General features: G+C 35.4%; 1 protein-coding gene across 1 annotated transcript in view; it reads left to right on the top strand.

Moving 5' to 3' along the window:
* LOC113513652 (homeobox protein DBX1) overlaps positions 1-12,475 on the top strand; it is a 36,605-nt gene that overhangs the window by 6,555 nt on the left and 17,575 nt on the right. The window contains exon 2 of the mRNA XM_052893048.1: positions 10,895-11,020. Within this exon, the coding sequence (XP_052749008.1) occupies positions 10,895-11,020 (126 nt within the window). The remainder of the gene's footprint in view (positions 1-10,894; positions 11,021-12,475) is intronic.

Consider the following 12,475-nt stretch of genomic DNA (forward strand, 5'->3'; position numbering starts at 1 on the left):
AGAGTACGAAAGAATAACACCTGAGGCCTCAGGAATGGCAACGCATAGGAAGTATCATGGGCGAAACAGTATACTTTGTTATGTCTATGGTACTGCTCATGTTTATAGGCGACGGTTACCACTTTCCATCAGGTGGACCGTCAGCTTGTTTGCCATTCTAAGTTGTGTAAAAAAAAAACAATAGGTAGAAAGTACTGATACAAGGTTTATAGTTAATTGTCTCTGATCTCTTACTTCTTCCACTTTTCTAAGCTGCCTGCAAAATTATTTAGACAATTTTATATCGTTTCATTGAAACCTTAGATTATATAGATAGTCTCCATAGAAATGCTTCGAGAAGAATAGGTCAAATTTTTCATACAAGTTTGTGTTAAATAGTTATGAGTGATTCCTTTATAACTTCTATATTTACTTTGCTTTATAATTTCTTCATCTTTTTAATGCGTGAACACTAATTTTATTTATTAAATAATACGTCGAGATGCATTATGCATAAGTATAAAGAACCCTGATAAAAAGAAACAAGTCAGCTAATTTGACAATTAGCTGACAAAAAGTGGACTCGTTTTTGAGGCTCGATGCTCTATTTATATAATCTATGATTGAAATATGACTTAAAATGAAAAGAAAACAAAAAAGTTACAAGACGTGTTCAGTACAATACCGAGCCAACATAAAACCTCTTTGATCTTTCAGATATATTGGAAGCAGCTGAAAGATTCAGCAGACAGCACGTGTCTCAAACGAAAAATCCATACAGAAGCGGCATAACTCGAAATCTCGCAAAAACCAACATCGAGCGTTATAAAATTATGCATATCGGTCCCGGAGGCCCGTATTAACATGTCATTGGACGCCATATTGCAATATTTGAATTCGGAACGACTCGTTCGCTCTTACTGCGCTCTACTTGAACAAATATAACCTTTATTATTGCCGAACGACTGTAGACTCTATTATATCAGCGTCAGAACCCATGGTAGGTGCAAATCAAAAAGTAGCATAAGATTATATTACTCGAATCTGGCGGGTTCTTTTAAGTGAGAGCTATAAAGTCGGAGCGTCGATGTTTTAGGCGATAAATCGTTTCGGAAACTCGCGATTCGATTATCGAATGAGTGAAATAAAGGAGTATTATTGTAGCGTTATCGGCAGAGGGGTGCCGATTGTTTTTACAAGTGCATTTTATTGTTGCTTTTAGCCATTGTGATCATGAAATAGGGTCATGTTTTTCATTGTTGTAGATATTGCTAAACTAGATGTATTCAATTAGTATAGAAAAATAAACATATATTTATGTGGAAATTATTTACATAAAACAAAGAGAAAATACATCACTGTTTTAAACTTCTACAATGATAAATGTTGGGTTAAAACATTCGTATATAATTTATTTTTTTATAAAAGAATTTATTTAAAAAGAGATTTGTGTGTCTAGGCGCTGACTGATAACACTGTTTATTTTTATAGCGCCCAAGTTAGTTCATTTTATTTAATAGTATCGCTTTAAATACTTAGCTAAACCATACCCATAATAAGAAATCAAATTCTTTTAAATTCACCTTTCAATATTAACCATTTTTTTCATCATCAGTCGAAAAATCTTTTTAATTATGAATTATAAAAATCATTTGTAATCACTCTTAGTAGTAATAATATAAAACAGAGTAACAACAAATTTAAAATAATATAATACTAGTCCTCATCTGCGACTTCATCCATATGACCGGGATAAGTTAATTGGCCAGAATAAATAGTAGCCTATATAGTTCTCCATCCCAAAAAGTATACCAGCATGCCAAATTTCATAACAATTGGTTGAACCGTTAAATTGCCAAGAGGTAACAAACTCGCTCTTACATTTATAATATTAGTAAGGACAATTTGCCTGTGTGTAACACAAACTATTCAAACTAACCTCACATGTCGCTATACGCGTAACGTGTACGACACTAATGCACTACAGTACACCTGTTAAACATAACAAACGTTCTAATTTCGAAACAGTACACTCCGCGACGGTTAACACGGCCGCAGACGCGTTCGGAATTTAAACGATACGGGTTGCGGTAATTTTGAAATTTTCGGGTTACGCTATTTGTTTTGTGGGGTCCAATAATTTTGATATTAGCACTGACCTAGTGAATGTTGCTGGAATATTAAAAAGAAATATGTAAATAAAATGTCCATTTATACATGAAATAATATAATAATCTAATATTCATAATAACGTTTTCAACCGACTTCAAAAAAGAAGGTTCTCAATTTGCTTGATTTTTTTATGTTGGTTCTGCTATAACTCCGTCAGTTCTAAATCGATTTGATTTTTTTTCTGAAAGGTCAAAATCAGCTCAGTATTTTAGTTTTTAAATCATATTTTGATTTTGACTGGTTTTGTCACAATTTAAGTCTTTTTTTGTGAAGCACCATCTATAATTATTTCCCTATGATTTTGTTCTAAAAAAACAGCAGCACAAGTTGCCACTAAATTAATAAATACTATTGAATATAGAAGTAATCATTAAATTCAGTTCAAAATTAACGAAGATATCGTATAACATATAGACAAAAAGAAATACAGTCCAATTAATGGAATATACAGTTTATGAAAGCTTGTTCTACCATCGTACAGCTCGCCATCGACAGGACATTCACTTCCATAACTTAGAGTCTAGATGTTTCCTCCCACGAACGCTCAGGTTATGGAATAAGCTCCCTGTCGAGTTTTTTCCAAGACACTACAGCATGGGGTTCTTCAAAAAAGAAATAAAGAGGTTTCTTCAGGGTCGGCAACATGCGTGTAATGTTAGCGTCAGGTGGGCCGTATGCTTATTTATAAGTTCAGTGGTATAAAAAAATATCTCCATACATTACACTCCTACACTATCATCAAGCCCTGTTCACTGCAGAATAAAAACCTCCCCCTAGATGGCATTGTTAGTAGTTGCCACGCTTGGCAGGCGGATTGGTAACCGCAGTTAGGCTTTGGATATATTTTAAGAAGAACGCTGCTGCCCATTCTTCGCTCTCTGTTAGTCGCCTCATACACACCCACGGGATAGGAAGAAGTGATCTATTCTATGGCCGGACCACACGGAAATATAGACCATATACTATAATAATCACATATTAACATCCGAATGGAGTGTTGAACACACTATTTTGTGTGACAATAAAACATAATATGCCAGTTACAGCGCGCCCACCGCAACAGGCTGTACGCTGCGGTGATTCGTTTATAATCGTACGCATGTTGCTTTAATATTAACTATTTCATTTACTTTAACTCAGGTACATAATAGTCTCTTGATATATAGACTTGTAACTTCTAACCTTCTTTACTGGGGGGAAAGGGATTGTTAGTAATGGAGACTGAGAATCCCATTGCTAGCAATATACCCAACCAGGTCGACCTCCTCGCGATTCCCCCTGGAAACTATCATGGTTAATTCCTGATGAATTCATCATGATGTGCTAACTGGCCTGTTTTCATTCTCATCTATCACTCTTCACTGGTGCTCCGCCAGCGTATCCCGTTAGCGCAGGCGGGGTTACCATTCCATTTTCACCCATCAAAAAAAAACTTCTTTACTTACTAGTTTTAATTCAATTACTAATAAATATGATTCTGATATAAAAAATTAAAGAAATTTGAATTTATATTCGACCTTTAGATATAAAGCGTTTGACTATAATAAAAAAAAAAAAAACAATTTCTTCATAAAACAAGATTAAATACGAATAGCCAAGAGCGGTGAATATAAATTAATAGTTTGTTTTTTATAATACTGGGTTTTACAAAAGAATTCATTAATGCACACTTAATAACGTATATTCATTTTAGATTTTGAAATTTAATAACACATTGACAAATATGACTTAACTTAATTTAAAAAAAGCCGCTAAATTTATTTCTTTTTAATTTTTTTTTTTGTTCTTGTAATAGTTCATTTGTAAGCTTAACTGAATATACTGTTGAAATAATCTTACTTATAAATGTAAAAAATTTTCAAAAAATGTTTCAATATTTAGATGATTGTTATTTACATACATTTGCATACATAAATGGCTAAATGGATTTGTGTGAAATTCGGTAGACGGATAGGTTATATCCTAACTTAGCACAGCATAAAACAACTAGTTAAAATTAATAACCAGAATAAATAACCAGACTGACTTCAGTTCACTTTTATATGATTAATTTGATATTTTTAATTTTTATTCATTTATTCAATGTACCTAAATCGAAATTATTGCATGACAACTCTAAAAACGAGTGGTTATTTGTAAAAAGAAACAAATATAAGCTAACATCTAAAATGATATATCGATATCATTTTAGATGTTAGCTTATATTTGTTTAATCGATATGTAGCTTATATTATACATACATCGGTATGTATAATATAAGCTACATATCGATTAAATTTTGCTACACTCAAACAGGGTTCTTGTACTTATTCTTCATAAAGATATTGTAACAACTCTATATTATGTACATAAATATAAATGTGTATTTTATGAAAAACCTTTTTCAGTTAGACGTTAAATAGTCACTGTTGAAGAAAAAAACAGTGTTACCAACACAATGCGTACAAAAAAAACGTGTTTGAAAAAACAAAACCTGTAACAGTGTCCAGAATTAATTTTCGATACAGCGGCCGCTCGTCCCCTTCGAAATCAATTATTTTCACACTTCGCCGCAAAAATTGTCGCCGCCAGCGGCCCGAGCGATAACCTCGCACTCAATCGTTTAACGAATAACAGTTAATTAAATAACGTTATTACAAACGATAACGGTTTTTATTCGGCTATAACGGTTTATTGTTTCGTGCCTAGTTCTTTTGGTTGTAACTAACAATTCAATTCGTAGAAAGTGGTGACTTTTTAATGTATAATAATGAATTGGTAAGCCCGCCTGTGCTGGCGGGATGGATTTTTTTTAATGAATGATAATAGAATGGTAGCCCCGCCTGCGCCAATGGTATACACTGGTGGGGCAGCAGTGAGGGATGATAGATGAGGATGAAAAGGCAGGTCAGTTAGCCCATCGTGATGAATACACCTGGAGTTCAGCACGATGGTTTCCAGGGGGACCACGTGGAGGTCAACTTGACAGGATATATTGCTAGCAATAGGAGTGGTAGTTTCCATTGCTAACTTTCACTAACCCCTCCCCCCCACCCCCAGAAAGTTGTGACTCTCGTCTATAGTCATGAACAGCACCATGGACATAACAAAATATATAATAAACACTGTGCGGTTTCAGAGGTGCTTCCTCCGACACTCAGGTTGTGGAATGATTTTCCTGCCGAGGTTTTCCCAAGAGATTATTGCATGAGATTCTTCAAAAAAGGCGTATTAAGGATTGTTAAGGATCGGCAAAGCGCGCGTGATATTCCTGATGTTACAGTATATATATATATGTCAAATTTACTTTTAATTCTGGTATTTAAATTAATCACTGGTACAGAAGTCATGAACGGAGTAATAGAATTTTTCCAATAAAAGGGATCGTAATTTAATTTTAAAAGAATTGACATTTTGTATATATTTCAACTGGACAGGTAATTTATTAAATAACAATACCCGTAAATATTATCAAGAGTTTCATGGCTGTCTTCGTTGCCTCTGGCATAGCTAATATGTTATTAGCAATTTACATCATATCTCAAAGCTTACTCTTTCATGGTAAGCACTGACTTACTATCAAAGAATAAGGTACTATTATTTGTAGACTACATTTATTACTGAAATAAATTTAATACATCCAATAATTCATGCAATTACGAATCTCTGTCATAATAATAAAAAAATATAATTAAAATATATATATATATATATATATATATATATATATATATATATATATATATATATATATATATATATATATATATATATATATATAAATAAATAGTTTGGCATAAAACTGGCTGGAAGAGAATATATGAAATAGTTGCGCCTACAAGAGGAAACTCTTAAATAAAAAAAGATAAAAAAAATATTTTTCTCTAAACCGGCTACTGGTAGCCAGTTTCTCAAGCTAGAATATATAAACTGGCTAATAATTATCTGTGGACATCACTCAGAAATCCCAGCTTTAAACAAATTCAGGAAAGTTCATTTCTTAAATTAACCCGACCGGGAATCGAACGCGGCACATTTATATAAAGCAACGTATCCTCCACAGCGCCATAATACGTCTCTTTCTATAAATTAATTGTCACTATAAAGATCACTTAGCGAAAAACTGACTTACAAGCTAATGAGAGGCGTGGTGAACGCCGAGTGGAATAAACTTCTTAAATCTCTTAAGCGAAACTCCACTAGGGGTAACGCACCCTCAGGGAATATTAAGGGATGAGGGAGGCGTCGACGTGGAAAACTTCAGCCCTCGATTTAAAACGTATGCCCTCTCCACTTCTAATTATAATTATTATAAGGATTTAATTGGTTTTGGTAATAATCGCTTCCCGATTTCACACTTGTTTTCTATTTTGTCGACCGCTTTAATTACTTTAAAACATTAAGTTTTGTACTTGTGGTACTTTATTCGTATGATATGGTACTATCAAATAGCTTAATAAATAAATCAATAATTTTTTTATACAACTTAGAATGCAAACAAGCTGATGATGACGGCCCACTTGATGGAAAGTGGTAACCGTCGCCTATAGACATGAGCAGTACCATGGACATAACAGAGTGTACTGTTTCGCCCATGATACCCCCCATGCGTTGCCATTCCCGAGGACTCAGGTGTTATTCCTCTGTACCCTGTAAATTCACTGCCATGTCCCACTCTTCAAAGAGATTCTTCAGGGTCGGCAACACGCGCGTAATGCCCCTAGTATTGCAGGCGTTCATAGGCTACGGTAACCGCTTACCATCAGGTGGGCCGTACGCTTGTTTGCCAATGTATGAAATGTATGCCGATGTTTGAAAAAGTATAAAAAAAATTCATGATAATCCCTTATGAACTCCCGCGGTGCAGTCTCGCCTAATGCGGGGTCCAATGTGCTCATGTTTCTGATAAAAATCATATGGGATGGAAGAGTTTTCTAAATCGGTTTATAGGTGACGGAGTTATGATGTAACCTCTTTTTTTGAAGTCGGCTAAAGGCATGCACGAAGAAATTATATGAACTCCCTCATTATTATCATATTTCTTCAGGGTCAGAAACACACGTATAATGTTTTTTTTTTATACAACTTGGAATGGCAAACAAGCTGACGGCCCACCTGATGGAAAGTGGTAACCGTCGCCTATAGACATGAACCAATACCATGGACATAACAGAGTATACTGTTTCGCCCATGATACCCCCCATGCGATGCCATTCTTGAGGACTCAGGTGTTATTCCTCTGTACCCAGTAAATTCGCGCCATATCCCACCCTTCAAACCGAAACACAGTTATGCAAACACAACTGCTTCACGGTTGAAACACGAATGGGACAAAGGTACCCAAGCAATCGACTTTTGTACAAAGTCTCCCACTGGTCTACAATAATCGCTTATCATCGGGCGGGCCGTATGTGTGTTTGACAGCTCAACGATAAAAAAATACATATCCGCAAGATAATTACAATCATGCTTCATTTCTAAACGGGTTTGAATTAAAATTTGGTAAAAAAACAACACATCTGTATATCAAGTATCGAGAGGTACAAAATTTTATGTCGTTCATGAAACATGTGTCATGTTTCTTTACCAATAATGTTAATTTTCCCTTGTAGAACGTTGTTTTCACCTGTATGTATGTCTAGATAGGAAATATTCATTAAGATTTTACTGAACTAGGTGTTATTTTGCGGAAATCCATATCACTGGTTATTTGTTTAGAATTATTTTGTTTAATCCCGCTACCATTACTATGTGTGTGACTGCCAACACTCGAAGATTGACCGCTACTATTAGTACCAGAAATTCTACAACCATCCATATTAGTCATCAATCTCCTACCGCGCATGTTTTGCGACACGTATTTCACCTCTAAACGAGGCATTTTTACGCAAATATTGCTGTTTGGAGCCTAGTGTCGACTGTTCGACGCCCAAACTGGGAATCCTAACTAATATGATAATGATACTAATCCATGCAAGTAAAACTGCAGGCTATAGCTAGTATACACATAAAAATTCTATGAAGGATCAATAAAACCCATGATTTTCCTATGGTCCCATATCTAAACATCCGAAACACCCTTCATAGGTAGTTTAAATTAATACACGCGAGTCAAAAACAAAATGCTTTGGGAACATGATTAATGGCATTACAAAGGCTATACAATATATTAAGCCCGGCGTGGCTCTGACAGCGGGGGTGGTAAGAAATCGGTGGGGTGCTCGCCGCGTGGCCCCACTCACGAGAGGAAGCGATATTACTCCCGCGCGGGAACTAATATCTCGACAGCAGACGTAACAGCACGTAAAAACGCGACACTCCCCACGGAAAGTGTGATAGCTCACGTTTCAGTGACGGTTTTTAAAGAAAAAAGCCTATTTAATTTATATTTTTATTTAAATTTATTTATATATTCAAAGTGAAATACAATTTGTATATAATTTTAATTTAATTTCAATACTTTTTACTGTCCGTTGATTAATTAGACAAAATATTAGTCTTGTGTAAGATTAATATCATAATCATCGTCATCTCAGCCATTATCTGTCCACAACTGAACCTCCTTCAAATTGTCAAAAGGAACGGTCTTGTGCCACCTGCGTTCACTGACTTCCTGCAATGCATTTAAGGTCGTCACTCCATCTCCATCTTTAAAGGGTCGTTCTACACGTATTAATATGTTTAGTACAATTTTTATATTATCTTATTGGGTTTAACATACATGCACAAACGGGAATTTTATGAACTTGGCGTGTTTGTCGTTTCCGACAATTGTTTCAACTTCATCCGGAAGTCTTCTTCCGTTAGGGGGCGTTCGGTGCTTTACGTCACAGCCTCTCGCCTCGCAATGCGGACTGCAGCTAGCAGCGGCTGCGAAGACGTCGATGCGGGCAGGGTAAAATTCCTGTTGCACATGTATGTTATATGTATGTAAGAATCATTAAAAAATGTTAAAAATAATATTATTGGATTTTAATTTAAATAGAAATTTAATACAATACCAGGTTGTCTGTAAGAGATTGCTTTTAGCGATAAGGCCGCCTTTTGTATATGCACATTCTGTATAAACACTCCTTGTATACATCTCTACTGTGCGCAATAAAGAGTTTATTATTATTATTATTACAATAATGCAAGTAAATCATTATTCGGTATATTAAAAATTCGGTATGTCTTGATTATTAATTGTTGATTCCACAATAAAAAGGTTAAATGTTCATTATCTTCGTTGTTTATTAATATGAATAAATAAATAAATCAGAAAATAAACTTCATTACTTTTTTTATTTGAATTTTTAAATCACATAAACGATGAGAATTAAAATCGCTACGCTCCAAACTTGGACCGTACACCAACAATTGAGAATATTCGCTCCGTATTGTATTTATAATGGTGTTACGCGATTAAGGCACTTAATGCTGTACCGCTCGTTTTATTCTGATTTGTAAAGCCGTAATCTTTAATTATTAATCGAAATGACGATCCTCGCAGCATTGATAAATATATGACTATATTTTTTGTTAAAGTAAATATAATTAATATATTTTTGAACTAATTATGGGATTGGACGTTGCTACAGGTTGCTACGCTTTGTTATAGATTGCTACGCACTGCTACGGGTTGCTACGCTTTCCGAGTTTCACTCGCTTTTACCGACTTCAAAAGAACATGAGAGTTCTTTATTGTGTAAATTACGTATTACACAATATCTTAGCTAATTCCGAGCCGATTTTAATGATGATTTTATTACTGGAAGGGTTTCACATTTTGGTGCCATTTATTATTTTTATCAAGATTGAAAAATGCTTTATTTAAAAAAGAACTTAATTTTTTTATCTTATTAGATTTTACGTTTGAATGCCGTGTTTTTTTTTATGCAACTTAGAATTGCATACAAGCTGACGGCCCAACTGATGGAAAGTGGTAACCGTCGCCTATAGACATGAGCAGTACCATGGACATAACAGAGTATACTGTTTCGCCCATGATAACCCCCATACGTTGCCATTCCTGAGGACTCAGGTGTTATTCCTCTGTACCCTGTAAATTCACTGCCATATCCCACCTTTCAAACCGAAACACAGCCATGCAAACACAACTGCTTCACGGTAGAAACACGAATGGAACAGAGGTAGCCAAGCAAACGACTTTTGTAAACACTGCTGTACTAAATTATATATATATATATATATATATATATATATATATATATATATATATATATATATATATATATATATATATATATATATATATTACATATATTTACACTTTAAATTGTAGAACGTTTTCACTATTATAACCTTCGAGGTCTAAGTTAAAAACTGGCCTTTATATTATTATGGTATGCCATCAAGAAGTATTTCATTGGTATTCCTGTTACTGAAATCCGAGTGTTTTCTACAGACGGATTTCATAATAATTTCAACCTAACCCTAACCTATTTGTAGAGAGCAAAATCTAGTATATATAGTGATTTAAAATCTTTCCGTGTGGTCCCCGCATAGAATAGGCCACCCCTTCCTTTCCCGTGGATGTCGTAAGAGGCGACTAAGGGAAGGCAAGGGTTGGGTCAGCAGCGTCTCTCTTAAAACATCTTCAAAGCCTAACTGCGGTTGCCAATCCGTCTGCCAAGCGTGGCAACTACTGGCAAAACCTCCCTAGGGGGAGGCTTATGTTCAGCAGTGGACAGTTAAAAGCTGATGTGGTGATGATGATGATGAAGATCCTATGTATGTGTTAAATGTTTGCCGTTCATTGCAGAATACCGTCAACCGATGATGAACAGTCCGTGGCCCATCGCGAAGCCGATAGCCAGCCGCCCGATACCAGTACAGCATCAGCACCTCCAGCATCTACTGGCGCATTGTCATCATCCATACTTAGCTGGTAAGTAAGCCCGTATGGAAAGATGTATGGAAAGATGTATGAATGTGGAGGAAGTGATATAGGAAGGTTTTTTAATTGATGATAAAATTATGGTAACTCCGCCAGCGCTATCGATATACGCTGGCAGGGCACCAGTGAAGGATGATAGGTGAGGATGAAGCAGGTGTTTCGGTTTGAAGGGTGGGATTTGGCGTGAATTTACAGGGTACAGAGGAATAACACCCGAGTCCTCAGGAATGGCAACGCATGGGGGATATCATGGGCGAAACAGTATAGTCTGTTATGTCCATGGTACTGCTCATATCTATAGGCGACGGTTACCACTCTCCATTAGGTGGGCCGTCAGCTTGTTTGCCATTTTAAGTTGTATAATAAAAAGGTAAAGCAAGTCAGTTGGCACATCGTGACAAATTCAATAATAAATCAACCACGGATGGAAACCATTTCCAGGGGGAAACGTGAGGAGGCCGACATGATAGAGTTTATTACATATCCACTATTCTATATTATATACATAAATAAATAAAGCTCAATGGTCGAATGGATGGGCAGCAGCGTCTCTCATAAATTGTCACCAATGATTAACTGCGATTGTCAACCCGCCTGCTAAACGTGGCAACTTCTGGCTAAGCCTCCCCTTATAGAGATGGCCTATGTTCCTGGTGAACATTGAAAGCTAATATAATAATGATGAGAAAGAGTGAGACAGCTTGATTGCCATTTTGAGTTGTATAAAAAAAAACCTATATTCAATCCCGGCACCCGTATTCCTGCTTCGATTATCACCACATTACTTCATACCAGAAAAAGCGCAAGAAAATAACATTTCCAAATATATTTAAGGATCGGTATTATCACAATAATAATGCAATACATGTATTTTTTTATAACCAACGAAACACAAAGACGAATAAAGCATAGACTAAAAATAAAAAAAAAATCGCGTTCAAAAGAGCGCCCACCACAACGTTAAAAAGGCAATCTTTTGTTGTAAAATGTAACAACAAATCTTTAGTTGTAACAACAGTCTCCCCGCACGCTCAATTTGATGGGCATTTGTTAAAATAAGCTATTGTTGTGTTAATCTCCAAGATAAACATTACGAGGTTGGTAATATGTTTTTTATTTTTTTTTTTTAGTGATTAAATTTATGGCCTTGGATACGTGTTGTTTATACAAGAATAGATGAACTTATTTTTATTAGGTTGTCTATTGTGTACCGAAAATAATAATAAATATGCTCGCGACTCTAATCCCTGGTGGGGTGGTCAGAGATATTTGTCGACTGTTACCGTTGATCGACTTAACACTTAATATTGTAGTGGTTAAACCTACCTCCGACTCTCAGATTATTTTATTTTAATAATAATAATTTATATTATTAATCTCTATTTATTTTTCCGTGTGATCCCGGTATAGAATAGCCCACTCCTTCCATTCCCGTGGGCGTCATAA

The sequence above is a fragment of the Galleria mellonella genome, unplaced genomic scaffold (assembly GCF_026898425.1).
Source record: "Galleria mellonella isolate WM207_F2 unplaced genomic scaffold, CSIRO_AGI_GalMel_v1 utg172, whole genome shotgun sequence".
In the NCBI taxonomy this organism is placed as follows: Eukaryota; Metazoa; Arthropoda; class Insecta; order Lepidoptera; family Pyralidae; genus Galleria; species Galleria mellonella.